Source organism: Anolis carolinensis, chromosome 5 (genome assembly GCF_035594765.1).
Source record: "Anolis carolinensis isolate JA03-04 chromosome 5, rAnoCar3.1.pri, whole genome shotgun sequence".
Classification (NCBI taxonomy): Eukaryota; Metazoa; Chordata; class Lepidosauria; order Squamata; family Dactyloidae; genus Anolis; species Anolis carolinensis.
In genome coordinates this window covers 13,508,815-13,530,273 of record NC_085845.1, presented here as the reverse complement: position 1 = coordinate 13,530,273, position 21,459 = coordinate 13,508,815, and the positions used below count along the sequence as shown (strand labels likewise).

At 38.5% G+C, this 21,459-nt stretch overlaps 1 protein-coding gene across 2 annotated transcripts in view; it reads left to right on the top strand.

The window, feature by feature from the left end:
* cnot6l (CCR4-NOT transcription complex subunit 6 like) overlaps window positions 1–21,459 on the top strand; it is a 53,048-nt gene that overhangs the window by 16,963 nt on the left and 14,626 nt on the right. Inside the window, exons 2-5 of one of the 2 annotated variants that reach the window (XM_008112137.3) lie at window positions 15,049–15,170; window positions 16,285–16,471; window positions 16,980–17,065; window positions 19,895–19,984. In XM_008112137.3, the coding sequence (XP_008110344.1) occupies window positions 15,059–15,170; window positions 16,285–16,471; window positions 16,980–17,065; window positions 19,895–19,984 (475 nt within the window). In that variant the 5' untranslated portion in view covers window positions 15,049–15,058. Of the gene's footprint in view, window positions 1–15,048; window positions 15,171–16,284; window positions 16,472–16,979; window positions 17,066–19,894; window positions 19,985–21,459 lie in introns of those variants that run through there. The other variant, XM_062981339.1, reaches the window with a different exon arrangement.

Here is a 21,459-nt window from a genome sequence, read left to right as displayed (position 1 = left end):
AATTCACTCCTGGAATAGTTATTAGCATGGGGATAGATGTCTCAGTTGAAGTTTCATCACAAATCCTTGTTTCCACAAACCAAATTATTCAAAATCCAATTATGACAGGGACAGAAAGTGTGGTAAAATCTTCTGAATAGGCACATGGGTGTTCATCCTTTCCTATGCTATCCAAAGCTATAGGTAAAGGTTTTCCCCTGACATGAAATCTAGTCGTGTCCGATTCTGGGGGTTGGTGCTCATCTCCATTTCTAAGCCAAAGAGCCGGTGTTGTCTGTAGACACCTCCAAGGTCATGTGGCCAGCATGACTGCATAGAGTGCCGTTACCTTCCCGCCGGAGCGGTACCTATTGATCTACTCACATTTGCATGTTTTCAAACTCCTAGGTTGGCAGAAGTTGGGGCTAACAGTGGGAGCTCACCCCACTCCCCGGATTCAAACCATTGACCTTTCAGTAGCAAGTCCAGCAGTTCAGCAGTTTAACCCGCTGCTCCACTGGGGACTCAGTTCCAAAGCTGTGTGTGTGTGTGTGGGGGGGGGGGGGGGGTGTCTATATTGCCTGGAGTTACACTTAAAAATGTGCCTGTTCCGGCTTACAAATAAATTCAACTTAAGAACAAATCTACAGACCCTATCTTGTTTGTAACTTGGCATACCAAATTGAATTTTTGAGACTCTGTACTTGCTTTAATCAAGCAAAAAGTGTAGATAGGCAGTTGAAACTCTAGTGTAGGGGTCCTCAGACTAAGCCCCACACGCCAGATACAACCCTCTAAGGTAATTTTCCCAGCCTAAACTTTAGACTTGGGGTCAGAAATGACTTGATAATAATCCTTATTAAATGGACTGGTTCATCCAGAAGCAGTCCCACACTTCCCATTTAAATACTAAGTTTTTGTTGGTTAAAATTATTATTCATTTTAAATATTCATAGAATATTATATTCTTTCATGGGTTTTTTTTTTGCACTACAAATAAGATATGTGCAGTTTGCAAAGAAATTTGTTCATGTTTCTTTCAAACTATAGCCTTCCCTCCCAACAGCCTGAGGAACCATGAACTGACCCCCTGCTTTAAAAGTTTGAGATCTCAAGTGTTTCTAGACTGCAAAGCCAACAACAAATGTTGGTTGTATCCCAGTACCATTGAAGCATGCAGTTTGTTTGTAATTTAGGGAAAGGGTTGTATAACCCTGTCCTGGGACTATCTATAGGGGCACCTGGTATGTCTGAAACTGAAGACACCAGATTGTGCAGCCTGTTTTTAACAAAATTTAACACCTTAATTTGTATAACAGGCTGAGTGCCATGTATTTACAGCTCTTCATTAGATTCCCTGGCTTATAAGTATGCACTTGATTTTCTGCCAGCATTTCTGTTTGCAAATATAGTCTGCAATACCCTGGTCTTTGATGTAGTAGCAGAAGGCTTTTCATAGAATAGAAACAGGGACAGTTTGGGAAAAGAATTGATTTTTTAATAGTCAAAATTAGATTTGTACATATTCTCTTTCCACCTCGCTATTATAAAGAAGACAGACAAATGGCCACATGTGTGAATAATAGATGCACAATCAATACACTCATATCTTAGTTAACAAAGCCTCTGAACCTATCCCCATTCTTTCCATGCTATTTCTACCTCTAATACCAAAGTTTCTGTTAAGGAAATAAATCCCAGGAACAGATCTATTTCATTAAACAAGCTATGTCTGTACTTGTCATGGACTAAAATATAGGCAGCTTATAAGGAAAGTGTTTTTAGCATTTATTTTTGGGAGGAGAATTATGTTTATATGATATATATCAAGCTTCTGTTATAAGAAATGGAGCCTGGCAATTTAATCTCTTAAGTGGAATACTTTTATTTGCTATTTTGTTTGGAAATAGAACACTGGTCTATTTCCCACGTCAGTGAATGTGTGGCTAATTCTGGAGATGCAAGAATTGGCAGAGGATGCATTCTCCACCCTGTAGAATTTTCCACTTGTGTATGTCTTTTCTTGATTTTTTTTTTGTTAGGGAATTTTTTAACAAAGCATACACTCAAGACCCTTTTAAAAGTTCCAAAATGAAGGCAAGTGCCAGATCTTAACTTAAAAAGTTGCCCTTAGTTATTGAAATTTTACTCCATTCTTCTGTGGCAAAGGCTTGTAGAATAACTTACAAAGATCATCAAGCCAGTCCCTGCCTGCTTAAAAATCTAGAAGCCAAGCCAAGGAAAAAAATTGGAACTATGAGGAAACATGTACAAATTAAAGCTCTGATCTCTCAGATAAGTCTTCACAAGGAACAAACCCGTATTCATTTTCTCTATCAACTTGAGTCCGAGAGTGACAGTATATTTACAGCTGAGGCACAAATGTTTTCCAATGTTGATGATGCGCCTCTTACATTGACTAGTAAATTGACACTGTCACCTAATTTCCTTTGATGTGTAATATTTGGATTCAGAGGTCCAAGCGGAGAAACATCTATGAAATTAATTCTTTTCTTTCAGGTCACAACTGGCATATATACGTAAGGATTCTTGAGATAATAACCTACTTGCAAGGTTTCTCTAACAGAGTGGAACATTTCTAGAAGCAATTATCACCAAGCAAATATTTCCTGCTTCTTAGAATAATAGAATTGTGGAACTGGAAAATCACCTAGTCCAGTTGCTTCTAGTGCAGGAAATATACAACTGACAAGTGACCATCCAATCCTTGTTTAAAAATTTCCAGTTAAGAAGATCCCTCCTGTGAGCCAGTTTATTTTGCTTCTGAACAACTTTTGCCATCCGTGTTTATAATCAAAATATTTTTTTCTGGTAACCTGAAATTATTAATTCAGATCTTATTCTCTGGAACAGTAGAAAACAAATTTACTCAAAAATATTTGAAGATGACTATCATATCTTTCCGATTTCCAGTCTCTAGACTAAACATAGAACTTGTTTTCCAAAAGTACTGCCTTGACCATCTTCCTCAGGACACGTTCCAGCTTATGAATATAATTTTGAAATAGTTATTCCTAGAACATGATACCATAATCCAGGTATGGTATGGCAAAAGTAGAACAGAGTGATAACACCCATTCCCTTTGACATCTATGCTTTCCTACTCTTTCTGTGGTTCCCTTGCTACTGTTGAGAAATTTGATTCCTGAAGTTACTATTTTAATATTATAGTATATTCAAGTTTGGTTGCATAAAATTGAATTATCAGCAGTTCTTCTGCAGTGTTCTAGTAGTACAGTTTTAAAATAGATGTTAATGCCTCAAATGCGGACTTCTGGCTTCCTCCCCCCAGAATGTTCTACCTCAGTCTGCTTGTACTGTCTGGAGCAACTAAATTTAACCCTCTTGTAATCAGTTCTCTTGGCAAGTGTGATACAACTAATATGTGTAGTAGGAAAGAGAAACTTATCACTAGTATATCATGCAAATGCAATCTTGGACTGCTTTTGCTTTTAATTGCATGAGATGGATAGCAATCAGCCCATCCTTATAGTGTGGGGTGCAAGTTTAATTCTCTGCTCTAACCAAGCCTAAAAACATTTCTACTTCTGCCTGAAATGCTAGAAACTCTGGTTCTTGTACCAGTTGAGGTGTGAATACTTCAGTTAGACCACCTATGACCTAATTCTTCATGCATATCTAGCACAAAACAGTTTTCTTGCTCTGGCACATTTTTGTGATAGTAATCAGCTATTCAGTTGTCATTAAAGGTTTAAGAAACTATGTTGTAATGCTATGAACCATAAGCTCCAAAAACTGGTCAGTTATCTGTCAGTGTACACATAATCTTACACTTTGTGGTTGAATTAGAGATTTGTGAGATGTCTATGTATCTTAGTCTCCCAGTTGTCAGATTGTCATATGTTTTAGAGGATTTTACCAAGCTTCATGATGTCAGTGCTCTTATACGAGATCCTTTTAAATTCTGCTGTTTTAATATCCTGGCAACTAGGATAATGGCAACTCGGGCTTTACACAGCTTTAGCTCATATGCTTAAAAATCCCCAAAAACATGCTATATTTTTTCACAGAAGGAAAATCTGATTCTCAGTTAAATTCAGAAAAAGAAGGCATTTTAAAAAACAGAATTGATCTGAAGGCTCTTAATGAGATTTCAAAAGCCATCATAAACACTTGAAATATGTTTGTGTCTTTGATGAAATAAACCTAGTGCATCAACTTGTGAGAAAAAATAGCTCCCATTCCTAATTGATTCCATCTTACAGTTTTCCAGCTATTATACAGTGAAGCATATTTTGTTCTGACAAGTAAGAATAATATAGCAGCTCCCTCCCTTCAGAGGTCAGTCTATCTACTGAGTCTAGGATGAGGGTTAAGATGCTTGTGGATCAAAATAGCTCATGTTCACATCTAACTCTTATTTACTGAAAAGTAACATGTAATTCTGACCAGACTGTTTACAAGATCACATGTTTTCCCAAGCATTATTTTTTGTATTATTTACTCTTTTTATAAATCATTCAAGGTATATTATATTTTTAATGCAGTGGAAACAGGATCAAGTGGTTAAAATAAAGATATAATTATTTTATCCATTCTAATATATTTGCTAATCACATGCATGATGTGAGATCAGATTGTGTAAGTCTTGCCTCTTGTTCACACTGAAGTAGTCAATCCATCTTTTGTTCTATCTTGATTTTTTGATGTTAGAATGATGCAGTAAGGATTAAACACTTGAGAAAACGGGTCTTTATTTAAAACAAAATTCAAATACATGAATAGTAGACCAGGACATGATGGGTTATCAGTTCACTTTCATACATACAGATTGAAATCCATTGGAAGAATGATACCAATGTTGCTTTTTATTGAGTTGTGTTATGTTATTGTTAGGTGCCTTAAGCCATATGGGGAGTAAGGCAGGATAGAAACTAACTAAATATTATACACATTGATTTCTATCCTTTTAAGACAGAGCCTTCTCAATCTTTCAACAGTCAAAGTTTTCAAACATTTGCAACACTTGCAAGTTACATTCTTATGGAATGCAATTTCGTTTGGAGTACCATAAGTGGTATTTCAAGCCAAGAGCATTTCCATCTTGTATTGCTGACATTGTACTACCTGACATCCGCCAGGAAGTAGAAGCCAGCAAGGCAGGGCCAAGGGCCAAGGCAGTGACATCTCCGGTCCATCTCCTCTTAGGATATCAGCCAGCATGGCAACACCTTAAATCAAGAAGTAGTTCTCTAAGATCTACAGAGATACTTGCAGGAACACCTCAGCAAGCGAGAGTCCAAAAGTGGCAGGTTAAAACCCAGAACCTCAACCCATGGCTGATACCGAATGAGAGACTCTCCTGGGCAACTTGGAAAGTGCTGAACAGACTGCTCTCTGGCACCACGAGATGCAGAGCCCACCTTAAGAAATGGGGTTACAAAGTGGAGTCCACGACATGCGAGTGTGGAGAAGAGCAAACCACAGATCACCTATTGCAATGCAGTCTAAGCCCTGCCACATGCACAATTGAGGACCTTCTTATAGCAACACAGAGGCACTCCATGTGGCCAGCTAGTGGTCAAAGGACATTTAGTATAATGTCAAGTTTTTAACTTTGTGTTTTCAAATACATTACAACTGTACTCTCAATTCGCTTCTGATACGATAAATATCTTGTATTAGCTTTCAATTTCTTTGGCATCTTCTATATCAGAATTGTTTCTAGAAAGCAGTTCAAGGGCCTTCACTTTTCCCATGGATTAATTAAGTTGCAGTGTAACCCAAAGTTTATCTTGCCAGCGATGAGATGTGTTGATAGGAGCTGGTTTGTTGGTATAATTCCTCAGTGTTAATAACTGATGCACTTAACAGCTTTGGAAAGGAAAGAAAAATGCTGGCTACAATGACCAGCCCTAGTTCTGGATTTTCTAGTATAATATAACACAGAAACCTTAATTCTGTTTGCTCCCTCCCACCCTCTCTCTCTAGATATATATAGGCAGTGCCCAAGTTATGAACAAGATAGTTTATTCTTAAGTTGAATTTGTTTGTAAGTCGGAACAGGTACATTTTTCAGTGTAACTCCAGCCACTTACTTAGGCGATCCCTTGTAGTTCAAGGATGATGGTCCTCCGTCTTTGCTATCTTGGGGATGGATCCGTCGATGGCTGAAGAGACCTATTCTTGATCTGCATGTTCTCCCACAGTGAGGACATCGGTTTCCAGGTGGAAGGCGGTCTCGGTCAGGGTTGGCTTGACGGGCCTTCCTCTTGGCACGTTTCTCCCTTAAGCCCTCCATTCGTGCCTCTTTGAACTCCACAGCACTGCTGGTCACAGCTGACCTTCAATTAGAGCGCTCAAGGGCCAGGGCGTCCCAGTTCTCAGTGTCTATGCCACAGTTTTTAAGATTGGCTTTAAGCCCATTTTAAAATCTCTTTTCCTGCCCACCAACATTAAGTTTCCCGTTCTTGAGTTCGGAGTAGAGTAGCTGCTTTGGGAGACGGTGATCGGGCATTCAGACGACGTGGCCAGTCCAGCGGAGTTGATGGCGTAGGAGCATTGCTTCAGTGCTGGTGGTCTTTGCTTCCTCAAACACGCTGACATTTGTCCGCCTGTCTTCCCAAGAGATTTGCAGGATTTTTCTGAGGCAACGCTGATGGAAACGCACCAGGAGTTGGGTGTGATGTCTGTAGACCGTCCACGTTTCGCAGGCGTAGAGCAGGGTTGGGAGGACAATGGCACCTTGGTATCTCTACGGATATCCTGATCATCAAACACTCTGCTTCATTCTGAAAAATGCTGCGCTCGCAGAGCTCAGGCGGTGTTGTATTTCAGTGTCGATGTTGTCTTTTGTGGAAAGGTGGCTGCCAAGGTAGCGGAAATGGTCAACATTTTCTAATGTTACACCATTAAGCTGTATTCCTGGCATTGCAGAGGGATTAGCTGGTGCCTTTTGGAAGAGCACTTTGGTTTTCTCAATGTTCAGTGAGAGGCCGAGCTTCTTGTATGCTTCTGCGAAGGAGTGGCTTGTAGGTCTTCTTCTGAATGCACACACACTACGTTGTCATCGGCATATTGGAGTTCTATAACAGATTTTGTGGTGACCTTGATTTTGGCTTTTAGTCTGCTGAGGTTAAATAGCTTTCCATCTGTCCGATAGATGATTTCCACTCTGGTGGGAAGCTTCCCATCAACAAGGTGAAGTATCATAGTGATGAAGATGGAAAATAAGATAGGGGCAATAACACATCCCTGCTTGACACCTGATTCCACATTAAATGGGTCACTTTGGGAGCTGTTGCTGTCCAAGACTGTTGCCATCATGTCATCATGGAGGAGTTGCAGGATGTTCCCTCGATGGATTGTCACCTTGTCATGGTGAGGGGGCTTACATGTTCCGATAAACCTGCGGGCACAACCACCGGAGTCATGCACTCCTAAGAGTGGCCGCAGGGGAGGATCCAGACCAATAATAATCCAAAGACCTCAACGGCGGAGCAGGCGGAGGATAACATGGTACATGTTGCAACGGAAGAAGGCTGCAACAGACTGAGAAGCCACACCACTGCTGGGACCTCACTCTGTGAAGACTGTGTGTTGACCGGCCGTGCGACCGACCTCCACACATTAAAAAAAAACACGCACAGGCGTCTTCCAAGAAAAATAAAAACAAACCAACAAAAGTCCCATGGCGATCAGCAAGTGGCGACGGGGGCAGGACTGTGAAATCTGGAAGCCCCTAGTCACAGACTGGCACATGGGCGGTGGATATGGACTCAGTCGTTCTACCTCAAGGTCCGAGGCAGTTGAGTAGTTCAGCAGCTGTATCCATGACTGAGCAGCCCTTTTTAGGATCCGCTCTGCTCACCCCACATGGGGAAGGGGCTAGAAAAGGTGCCCTAAACTCCAGCCACATATGTATATTGGTTACAGGAACATCTAAGAGTAAGCATATACACCCATATTAAAGTCACCTCCACTGACTGCCAATTGGTTTCCGGGCAAAGTACAAAGTGTTGGTTTTGACCTTTAAAACTCTACATGGTTTGGGTTCAGATTATCTACAGCAGGGGTCCCCAAACTTTTTAAGCAGAGGGCCGGTCCACAATCCTTCAGACTGTGGAGGGGCCGAATTATCATTTGAAAAAAAAATACAAATTCCTATGCATACTGCACATATCTTATTTGTAGTGCAATGACAACAACAATAGAATACAATATTTAAAAATGAAAACAATTTTAACCAACATAAACCTATTAGGATTTCAATGGAAAGTGTGGGCCTGCTACTGGCCAATGAGATAGTCAAGTTAATTAGGATTGTTGTTGTTGTTGTTGTTGTTGATGTTGTGTGCCTTCAAGTCATGTCAGACTTTGGCCGAGCCTAAGTCTAAAATTAATTATTTATTTACTGCATTTATTTACTACATTTATATCCCACCCTTCTCACCCCGAAGGGGACTCAGAGCAGCTGTATGTACATACAATATATTATATTATTAGCATAACACAATATTAGCATTATATATTACTGTATTGAACTATACCACTATGCTATTATATAATATGTAATATATAACATACAATTAATATTATTATATGGTATTACTATTAGTATTATATTGTATAACATAAGATCATTATCAATATTATATGTATATACAATATATTATATTATTAAAACTGATATAAAAATATTATATTATAAAACTGAGGGCGGGGGCCAGGTAAATGACCTTGGAGGGCCGCATCCGGCCCCCGGGCCTTAGTTTGGGGACCCCTGATCTACAGGATCACCTTCTCCTGCACAATCCACCCTTTAGGACACTAAGGTCATCTGGACACTTTCTGCAACCAGCCAGAACCCAACTGGCGACTGTAACCCAGAGGGCCTTTTTATTGACTGCCCCCCCCCCCCCGACTCTAGAGTGAACTGCTAGAAGAGCTCTGACAGCTGAATGAGATGTTGGAATTTAATAAACAACTAAAGATCCATCCCTTCCAGCAGGCCTACTCATGAAACTTTCAGTTAGTCTTGCGCTTTTGTGTAGAATCACTATCCGTTTCTATTTGTTTCATTCATATGGCACCGTTTTCGTTTTCGAGCACTGCTTCCGGAAATGGGGCCTTTCCAAATACGCTGTTTTATTCTTTCATCCAAATGAATGAAAATTTTGTCCAATTGACCAACATGGGAGGGATTCCCACGCTCCCCTTCCCCTCAGTTTTATGGCTAGAGGGTCTCACTATTTCACTGATTCTCGGGGTCTTCAGCATTCATTTTAGTTGTTAAGGTTGGTGGGATAAACTATCTCTAAATCTGGATAAGAAAGATGCAGTCTGTGGTTCATTGATGCTGTTTTTGCAACCCTTGGCTCTTCTTCAGGCTCCATTATCTTTTTAAATGTGTAGCAAGGGCCCCATGTACTTTTCAACACAGTAACTTGGAAAGAGACTCTCATGTGTCTGTGGCCTCCAGGCCCAAAGCACCTGTGACTGCCAGGGCTTGCAGATGGTACTTGGCACTCGGCACTCGCCTGCAAGTCCTGGCAGTTGCGGGCTCTTTGGGCCTACAGGCCACACACACACACACTCAGTATTGTAATGCATAACTTCTCATTTTAAAGTTCCATTAAGCCCATGTCTGATCTTGCTTACTTTCTTTAAGTTAGAGGGGAAATTGGTGCAATATTTAAGGTGAAGAATTATAGTTTCGTGGTTCCATAGAGAGAAAATTATTTATGGCACATATTTTCATAGACTCATGTTCTTCATTAGATACTTTTCAGGTAGGTGTTTTTAAAAGGAAACGTTATCAGTTGCTTTTGCCACCTGAAATGCATAGGAGTCTCAACAAAAGGATTTCTGTGAACAATGGTGTCTATATTCCAGATGGTTTAAGATACTAAAATTAAATAAATGTTAATAAAAGTAGCCAGCTAAAATGCTGAAAATCCCATATTCTGCCAGGCAAGGAAAAAAGGAAGTATACACCTATTTCAGAGGATTGACAGTATAGAATAAGTTTTGACATGGGTACATTTATAATAATTATTTGATTCTGTCACAACTTGTCATTTGTCTGACTCCATTTCACAAATATTAGACAGAACAATTTAGCTTTAGATGCAATACCTATTCAGGACTTTAACTAGCATGCATATTGCCACAGATACAAAGCGGGTGACCTGTATCCTTTGATCAAAACAATTAGTCTTGACACTCAACCATTCGCACAGTTGCAAGATGAGAAGGGAAATCTGACGTGGTATAGGGATGGTATTATTTAAATGAGGCATCCATTTTAGTCTTTTAAGTATCCCAACTATTAGAGAAGTTGCTTTATGGAGGAAAGAAAGGGTTATATGGATTGATCCTTGGTCACAGTTCTCTAAAAGTGTTTAGAAGACTGATTTCATAAAAGATGTTGTGGAATATGGATATGTATTTATGTAAATTATGTTGACAGATGTCTCTTTTGGAGTGGTACAAAGGAGCATGTTGGCTTCATTTTTTAGAAGCAAGAATATCCTCATCAGTTTAATTATCTGAACAGTTGCTTGTAGAACATCTAACAAATTATTATTCATCTCTAATAATGGCTATTCACGCCTATCCAGCTAGCTGCCTGGGAAAGACTCAAACTACATTTTCCAACAACTCTCACCTTCAGCTAACATGACATTGAATCATTATAATGAATGTAGCCCAACACTTATGGGGCACACCAAGTTGCAGTTGTGTAAATAGCTGTGGAAACCAAATAACTGATCCATATTTTGCTTATTTAGAAAGCAAATAAATTGTCCATGTATTTTTGTAACTGTACTTATTCTAGAGTTGATACTCTTATACCTTTTAAAGTTCTAATGTCATTTAAGACAGAGGGGCCACACTTCAATGGCAAACTACAAAATTAGTTAAGCTTCAGAGTCTTCTTTTGGCTCACTTCAGTGATACATCCGAAAATAGTTGTCTGCTGCTCCTGTATTGGAAGAAAAATCTGCTTTGCATGTTCCCAGAACTTTGTATCTTTTTGTTTTGCATATTCATCTTTAGATGTAGCGTGTGTAAAGACTGTAGGCGGCTGCGTGATGCTTTTGTAATGAGCACTGCAGCTGTTCTGCTAAATACCTTTTGCTTCTCCATGGCTCTGAAAGTACTAACATTTTCCTTCATTTGGAAAGCATTTAAAATCTCATTCTGATTTTGTGGATTTAGAAAAGTGTTGGGATTTAGTTCTAAGAAAGGGGCATTTCTAATTAGACTTTTTATAAATAACTGTCTTGGGGTCTTTAGGATTCACGCTAACAATAACTGGGCTGAGAACTAATAAGTGTCAGTCTTGTAGCCTGACTGGCTTGCTTAAGGCCACAGAACTGTACCATGTTGACATGAAAGAATGACTTACTGGTTACTGTAAAACTTGCATGTGGCTAAACATACATGGAAGTGGAATGTGAAACATTTATATATATATTTTAAAGAAAACTATTCTACTTCTCCTTGTACTCAAGGTTCATCATGTCTCAAACCTAATTACTATTAAATATAGCAGTGTAATATCTAAATGTATTTGTGTAGTACAGCAGTTGTGAAAGCAACCAAAGTAGGAAGTTTTCTTAGGCTGAGATCACTGATCTGTTTAACTGAGGGGTATGAATTCTGACCTGAGCGGGTGACTTTGAGGAGGTTGTTTCCTAGGGTTGCCATGAGTTGAAATTGACCTGACTTACAGTTAACAACACCAAAAAGGACACTTGACTCTCAGCCTGGTCCAGTATTTTATACTCTTGTCAGGTAATAGTTCTCCATAATGTCAGGCAGAGGTCTTTCCCACCATGCCCCAAGGTCTTTTTAACAGAGAGAGGCAGAATTGATTCAATAACCCTTGACATGCAAAGCAAATGCTCTGCCGCTGAGCTAATTTTGTCTTCTTAAACAGAGGATCCCTAAATATAATATTGTACATTTTATGCTAGTAATGGCTGGAAAATGGGAGAAAGGATGGCTGGGAACACAACTCCCCCTATTTGTCTGCAGCTGTTAATTTCAGGGGCCACAGACCTTCCATTTTCATATCCCCATCATTCTTATTTATGATCTGGTTCCAGAAACTGTCTGTACTATATATAGAGTGTACTCTTGCACACAGCTCCAAAAGAGACTGAACATTCTGTGACAAAAGTGCTTTTAAGAAGGTGGTTAGTAGCTGTAAGGTGAGATGAATAAAAAGAATGCCCCCTGATCGAGCTACTGTGTCTTCTAAAATAAAATGACAGTGTTCTGCATGACATAAAGCATGCTACAGAGTTGTAGGAGAGGAGCAGGATAAATATCACTTGATAAATGTACTGTGATCATATATATGTAGGAAACTTTTTGTACTTTTTTTAAAAGCTCTTGGTACTTTTCTGGAGAAATGTGACTCATGGCTACAGACACTTTTTGTGTCTGTTGCTATTGCTGTTTTATTTATTTGTCAAAATGCTTGTTTCTTGCTGTATATCAGAAGATCTCCATGTGGATATTTAAACACTGTGAAACCATGTAACAGTTTACAATTTTTAAATGACTGTAGAACAATTAAACACCAGGTGCACTATAATAGAGCCTTTCAGCCTTATCAGGCCGAGATTTGTCGAACCTAAAGCCTTGAATAAAGAACCAAGTTTTAGAAAGTGGTATTTTCACAGAGGTATATATTTCCTTATTTTTTATAGAAAACTTATAAGATGCTGTCGTAGAAAGATTATTTGTTTAGGTTTCCCACTTCTTCCTGCATCACAGCAACATGTTAGAAAGGGTTGCTTGTACTGTTTTCGTCTTGATATACCATAACTGTGTTCATCCCAGAATGCAAATATTTTGGCAGTTTGTGTTTTTCAAGGATGTCTTCTAGCATGGATTTTAGTTTTGTCTTCATTTAAGTACAAATGTCAGCTATTGAAAAAGATATTTTGTAGTAAGGTCTCTTGGATCTGTTTTAGTCAAATAAGGTCAACGTTTTATAGAGTCTTTCAAAATCTTTGTGAGGGTGTCGAGAAACAGGCATATATGTAACCTGGGGCTACAATCATTAATCATTAGACTGACCTTGGGCTAAATTGACTCTCTAAATGTCAGTCTTCTAATAAAAATATCACATATCTTTGTCAAATGGTGTCCACTGCTAATCTTAAATTATGTGCACATAGTTTGTTGTGAGTGTATGCATAGTGATTTTTCAAAGAGTACATTATTTGTCAGTGGCAGCTTGTCATAGTGAAATTCGTTGGGAAACTTTCCATAAAATTTTCCACCAAGGGGTCAAATGCTATCTCCTTTTCAGACTTGTAGCTATAAGATCTCAAAGCACCAAATACTTGCATGGCAGCAAAACCCACTAAAATTGGACTTCAAATTAAATATGTTTGTAGAACATAGCAGATATCTAGAAAGGGGAGGCGAAGAGAGGGAGATCTGGTATCTTGTGTTTCTTTAAGAGGACTTGCTTGTAAGATGAATTTTTGGAGAAAAGAGCAGTTTATACTAGCCTGAAAAGGAATGTTAACTTCAAGGCAGTAAGAATAAATAGGGACCTGTCTGGAGACACTGGCCACCCTCTGCATAACACTGGTTAACTGGAAACTCATTTCCAATTCATTTAATATACTAGAACCTTGTTTTCTATCAATTTTCTAGCATTTATATATTTATATATTTCTGTAGATTGTAGGTAGCTCTTGCATTGTGTTTATCCATAGGCCAGGGCTCCATAAATAATGTGACTGTCTGATATCATCTGGAAGGATTAAATGCAGTAGCATGTTGGCATGATCGCATTGGCAATGAATAGTTTTCACGAAGGACATCTTAAATATGTACTAAAAAATCAAAGACACAACCATATCTTCTGGTTGTCTAGAAGATATATAGGTTATATATCTTATATGTTAGACTTTGAAATCAGGGTCGAGAAAGTAGAGACCAGTAGAGACAAGTAGAGACCAGAACAGCCAAAGTCTTATTTACATGGGGTAGGCTATAAGACAACCTATGGCTATTGAATAGGAGCCACATTGATCTTTGGGGTTTTTATTGTTCTAAAAAATAATATGCATTAACCAATATGAAAAGAGGAAAAGGATTCTTGATTTCAATCGTTCTAAATATGTCCTAGTTACACTTTATCTTTACTACACTTTTTGTCATGATGCCAGCATTCCTTCACTTTAATTGGGTTTTCCCCTTGATCAGCTTTAAGTAAAAAAGAAATAGAACTTCTATTTTCTGAGAATTTATGTCATTATCGTAAAGGAATTATTTTCTTTGCCTGCTAGCATAATTGTTGCTGATGACCACTGCTGTTCATTATCTGCCACCTTCTCAAACTTGAATTCCTTGATTTATAAACTAGGACATATGTTTTTTACTTTATTTGGATTGTGCCCCATCTTTTGAGTGACAAATTTATCCCTTTAGTTTATGTTGTTCATAACAGAAAATGGAAAATCATGAACCTTGATAAATTAAGCTTTAATTCTCAAACATGGCATGTAAGAGGATGACTTGATCTATCATAATGTATTTAGATATAGATATATAGTGTATGTATACAAAATACAGCTTCAGAACAAAAGGAGGGCTTCATTTGGTTTATTTCAAGCATGTAGTTATCCAAGTTACCTTATCAGTCTGGGAAGTGTTCTTACATTTTGACCAATGGACAAGAGAGGGGTTCAAAACACTTTTCCAAATGTCTTTTGTCCAGTTGAGGTCATTTCTGATATCTGAACTCAGTTAAGAAGTTTAGGAAGAGAGACCTGTAAGAGGCCAACCATATGTGAGGGAAGCTCTGCATTGCTCTTCCACACGTTGTGACTTTTGCTGCTAAAATCAGGAACCTGCATTCAAATTCTTCCTTTTTATATGATCTGGATAGTTCTGTGCCTCATTATAAAGAATTGATGCTAGTTTGGGACTAGTTGAAATAGATCTGGTTGCAAATACTGCCTCTGTTAAATTTTCTGTCCCAGTAGATTATTTATTGATCTGTTATCTGTTTGTTCATATGTTGTAATAATGATATGGCTTACCTTTCAGACTAACAGGGATGCCAAAGGAAAAATATGACCCTCCAGATCCTCGCAGAATTTACACCATCATGTCAGCAGAGGAGATAGCCAATGGGAAGAAGTCCCATTGGGCAGAATTGGAAATCTCGGGTGAGTTATCAGATAATGACTCGTCTGTCAGGTCAAGTGGGCTGTTTGTTTCTCGATTTCCTTGAAGCCAGATACTTGTAATTATTACTAGCTCAACAAGTCTTTGTTGGCAAGCTCATGCAGATTGCCTGAAACCTTAATGCTTCAAGATGCTGGTAGATATTATCTGTGAACTGTCTACAATTATGGTAGGGAGGAAAGAATTTGAAACACGAATTTACAAGGGAGAAAGAACAGACAGAATGTTGAGAATAGGGGGAAATCCTTTTAAGAAATAATTTGTACAATGATACACATAATTGCATTCAGTTTCAAATATGAGTAGTTTCCATATCAATATAACTTTGTTAATAATTACAGAATCATAAAGGATATGGAGGTGAGGGAGACCACCTTGATGGATTATAGCTCACATTTATTTCGGGGAGGGAAGGAAAGTGTTGAGGATTATTGACTCACATTCATTTGCCAAAACATATTATGTCTCCCAGTTTCTCAAAATTTCTGGAATTTTTTAAAAAAAATTTTAAATGATCGTAAGAGAGAATTCTGTTCCAGGTCTATTTCTGATAAGGCTTGTTCTTGGTGAAGGGATTTGAGGAGGGTTCTATTTAATAATTTGTGATGTCTAGTGATGACACAGACTTACTTGTTTTTGTTGACATTTTAAGATTGAAATATAGTTTCATTTTGTTTTGAGTTCTTGTGGACAACTGCAGCAGCAACAATATATCAGCCCTTTCTCCATTTGTGACCTAAAATTGCAATTAGAAATTCTTTAAAGTCTAACTGATGTCTGTATTTCTAATAAGCCAAAGCTTCATAAGCTTCATTTCAAAGTTATTGTTGCAAAGTATTTTTTTCTGCTGCTTCTGCCTTCCAACTTAATCTAACACATAATTGGGAGACAGATAACCCACACTTATAGAAAACAATCACCTTTGATGTTGAGATAATAGGTTCTGTAGGTGGGTTGAGAGAACGGAATGATTGATTCAGCTGCATTTGGTATCAGTATTTCTTTCTTGGAAAATTATGTCATGTCAGTACTTATTGAAGTATATAGACAAACCTGCCTGAACTTTTAACACCCTTTACGTGGTCTTCATTTTAGGTAGAGTGCGGAGCTTAAGTACATCACTTTGGTCGCTAACGCACTTGACTGCTCTCCACCTCAATGACAATTATCTGACTCGCATTCCGCCTGATATCGCCAAGCTTCAAAATCTGGTTTACCTGGATCTCTCATCCAACAAACTCAGAAGTTTACCAGCAGAACTAGGAAACATGGTATCTCTCAGGTGAGAAGTCAGTTGTGTCCCCCAAAATATTTGAAGAAAGATTTTCAGCTTGTAAGTAATTCAGCTGTTGATGCAGGCATTTCCTTTCTTATAACTAGAGGGCTTTTTGCTTATCTTTTTGGCATAATTTTGACTATGAGGCTGCATTTTCAGTTGCAATACTAATGTTTTATAGTAGGCATGGGGAAACTTTGTCCCTCCATGTGTCTTGGACTTCAACTTCCGCAATTCCTAATAGCTGGTAAGTTGGCTGGGATTTCTGGGAGTTGAAGTCCAAAATACTTAGAGGACCAAGGTTTGTCCATGCCTGTTTTATAGTGCTCTTGTTATCACCAACAAATGAGAAGCATTGATAAAGAAACAGCATGAAGAGGATAGATTTTGCTACCTGTTTCTCAGAAGAATATCTAAGCTGATGAATGTGTTTTTAAAGAAAAACAGAACACAAAATATGTAAATCCTTTTTAAAATAACTTTACTAAGCTGATTTTATTCCCCCATGTTTTAGGGAATTGCTTTTAAACAACAATTTGTTACGAGTTTTGCCTTATGAACTTGGACGGCTCTTCCAGCTGCAGACACTAGGTTTGAAAGGTAAAGGATATTCTGTGAATTTATGCATGAATACATAATACCAAATGCTTTCTCCCTTATTATTTTCTTGCCCCTTTCTTCCTTCTTGAGTTATCTTAATATATCTTATGGATTATGGAGAATTATTGTAGGAAATACTTGACATGTGTTTTTAGCCCATGGTTTTTTTTAAATTTCAGAATGAATAGTTTAAAAAGTCTTGAACTGTGTTTTTGTTTCCCTTTTGTTTTTGTAATACTCTTTTGTTTTGATCTAAACTTCTACATAAAAACAGTAACTTTGTGCAACAAAGTTGGCAGGGGGCTCCTGCTTCTTGGCAGGGGGTTGGACTGGATGGCCCATGAGGTCTCTTCCAACTCTACTATTTTATGATTCTATGAAAACCATGCATAGTTGCAGTTTGTATTGGCCTGAGCATTTTTTCCTTCTGTATAAGATGATGCTCAACCCTGTATAGGGGGATAATGTGCAATTCAGTTTTGTATTTTGCCCAATTTCCCCAAGTATTTAGCATACACACACACACACACACACACACACACATATATATATATATATATATATATATATATAGGCGGAGGTGTGGGTTTCTTTCTCAGAAAACTGCATAGTTCTCTGTGTAATAAAATAGTGTTTTTACTGCAGAGGGAGCACAATTGCTGAAACCTTTGTGCAATTCTCAAAATGTGCACTACAATTTGTAGTAAAGTTCGACATGCTGTTTTTCTTCCTGTATAAGTTTCTCAAGGGGTCAGGAACTCTAGATTCAATCCCAGTGAAGAAATTCATAAATTTCTGTTAAATTCCTATTTTGATTTGTTTGCTAAAACTGTATTTCTGTAGTCATCCTTTAAGTACACAGAACAACATATGCTCATATTCTTTATTCCCCACATCTGCTGTTTCTCCATTGTTTATTTTAGATAAGAAGCTTCTTGAAAACAGCAACAGATGCTTTTCCTACGTGTGTCTGAAGTTATCTTTACACTTGACTCTGGTGTTGTATAAACAAATAATAACATAAAGCTCTATAACGTACACAGAACATATGTACGCACATATAACGTATGTACATTTGACACAATTCCCAGGGTAGAACAATAGACAGAAGAAGCTTAAATCATCCTGAATTGAAGGATAAACCATCACGTTTTTCCTCCTGTAAGAAGAGACATGTTGGATCAGGCCAAAGGCTTATGTATTCTGTTCACAGATTGGTCTCTGGGAAGCAGGACATGAATTGTAATAACATCATTCTGCTCATGTCTCCCAACAACTAATTTTAGAAGCATACTTCCCAGTCAGTGTTACTAATATATAACCATTGTGACTTATGTGGAGCCGCTGGTGGCACAGTGGTGGCAGGACTGATGACTTGAAGGTTGGGTTGCTGACCTGAAGGTTGCCAGTTCGAATCCAACCCGGGGAGAGTGCGGATGAGCTCCCTCTATCAGCTCCAGCTCCATGCTGGGACATGAGAGAAGCCTCCCACAAGGATGGTAAAACATCAAAACATCTGGGTGTCCCCGGGCAATGTTCTTGCAGATGGCCAATTCTCTCACACCAGAAGCAACTTGCAGTTTCTCAAGTCGCTCCTGACATGAAAAAAAATGTGACTTTTAGTCACTGAAAGCCTTATTCCCCATGAATCCCCAGTTCTCTTGTAAAGGCAAATAACTACATATATGTAGTATGCTCAAATATTTGTTAACTGTTGTAAAATTCCCATTATTTAGCACAATTGCATTATCCTAGAGTCTAGTATTACAAGAGACTAATGTTTCTTGTGCTTGGCTGAATTATTTAGTCTTGATTTTGTGCGAGATGGGGAGGGACTTAGTAGGTAAGGAGTGAAAATGTCCCTCAAAGAGTATTCTTCCCCATCATCTCCAGGGAAGTTACCTTGTAGAAAAAAAGGCAAAAGCAAGTTGAAGTATTTAAAAAAATATTTGGGGATTTTGCAGCTGCAACTATATAAAAACCTAGTAGTATTCCTAACTGAGGGATATTTTTATTTTAAAAAGAAAGGGGAAAAGAGGGCTTCTCTCACTGGCTGTTTTAATGTTTCATCCTGACTACAGTCTGGAGAATTAAAATTCTATAAAGGGATTTTGTTTGAAGGGGCCTTGAGCTGAAGCATGAGTCAACTCATCTTTCTGCTTTCCTCTCGCTATACTAGAGTAGAACTTCATAGTTTTATGTCCAGCTTCACAGTTGGTTCATTGATCCATGTGAAGTATTTTGCTTAGGAATACAAATATTATGTCCTATGTTAGCTTGTTTACAATTCTGAGAGGCTTGGTTAGAATATAAATACTAAGTCAGGATATAAATACTAAAAATAAAGAATCACAGGGTTGAAGGAGGCTTCAAGGAGCACTTAGTGTAATATCTTGCCAAAGGCAACCTAACAGATTGTTATCCAGCTTGCGTTTAAACAGCTCCTGCAAAGGAGAATCCACCATCCCTGATGTTGTCAATTCATTTGTTAAACACCACTTATTATGGAGAACGTATTCCTAATATTTAGCTCAAATTTCCTTTCTTAACATTTAAATCTGTTGGTTGGAAGCAGTAAAAGACAATTACCCTGTATTCTGTGTGGCAGCCCTTCAAATTGAAAGTGGCTGTTTATAAGGAGAAGCTCTCTTCCTGGTTAAATGTGCCCTATTCCCACCAGCTCTTTATTCGGACTTTATTTCCAGATCATTGTAGTCCATTTATCTTTGTTTCCCACTTCTAGAGATAAACTGAACTAATACTAATTGATTAGAAAGAAGAGCATTGTACATGGTTCCACCAACTGATGGTAAACACCTTTGTTTCCAGGCAATCCTTTATCACAAGATATTCTCAGCCTGTACCAGGACTCAGATGGGACACGGAAATTATTGAACTACATGCTTGACAATCTAGCAGGTAATTTCTTTTTCTTAGAAAAATTAATATCCTCATTATGAAAGCATATCTATGTGTGTGCATGCACAGTGTGTGCCTTCCAGTTAACTGACTTACGGTTATCCGACCTACCATATTATCCGACGTGCCAGGCCTGGCATTTTGGAGTGGCCCAGTGCGTGTTGCTAGGTATCAACACGCACGAGGCTTCCTTAAACCGAGTGTTTGCTGGAGGGATGAGGCTCATCCTTCCGGCAAGCACTCGCCCCTTTGAAAAAGCCCGGTGTTGCTAGGCAGCAGCATGCACGGGGCTTCCCTAAAATGAGTGCTTGCCGGGAGGGATAATAGGGTCTCCCTAGTATCCAGCAGTTCCGATTATCCGACATTTGGCCCTCCCGTTTATGTCAGATAACTGGAACTCTAATGTATGTCCCAGTCTTTAGAAGCTCTAATCAACGAAGACTGTTTTCTCTGTGTCTGGGGAAAGTCAGGGAGATGCTTGTATATGAGGAAACCAATCTCAGATGTCCACATAGATATGTATATTTCGGTGAGTGATTCATCTATTTCTTGATTAAGTTTCTTCACTGGAAGGAGCTAATATCTCTGAAACCAGTTGTCCATTTGAAATTCGAACTACCCGAGACCTACTTGCCTTTCAGAAAGCCTGTAAAACCTTTCTCTTCCGACAAGCCTTCGAAGGGTGATAACTTGGGGCTATGTCCGTTCTTATTGTTATCTAAAGCTAACTGTATTGTTTTATCTATTTTTGTAAACCGCTCCGAGCCAAATTGGGAGTAGCGGTATACAAGTCCAATAAATAAATAAATAAATAAATTAAGACTTGGAATCCTGAAATAATGTTAGATTCTGTCTCCCATCAGCCCTAGTGAGCTGTGTGGTATTGCAGTCCACCATGATATAGAGGACAGAGTGTTGTGCATTCTCATTTAAATGAAGGAAGCCAAAGAGAGAATTTCATGTTAGGAATGCATATCGGGGCTATCATGCTCAGAACAGCTTGCTGAAGAGCAGGTCTTAGCACTGGGGAACAAAGTGGCAACTCTGCTTTTGAGTTATCGTTAAATTTGCATGGTACGACTGTCCCTGAAAACCATTTCACCTCCTTGGGACTCCTGGTATGAATTGTTTATTCCATGCCACATCTGCACCATGAGCAATTTTGCATGCTAGTACTGAACACCCTTTGCAGCTGCCAACATTGGTGTAAAAACATTCATTTGATGGAGAGGGTAACATAGTAAACAATAAACATTGCAAAGATTCCTGTTAGTGTCATGAAGCCCCTGGCCTCTGAAAGTTCTTTTTGGATTATGTTTGCTGTTGTGTCAGACAGATTTTACTTAATCCAGTACAAAATTGACTCCAAAATATGGGTGTTCTTAACTTCTCCTTGCATATTAATATGAAGGGGAGAAACTGTGTGTATTTGAGTGTAATTGTTCCCAAATAATAGTTAAATTCTTTCTGTGATT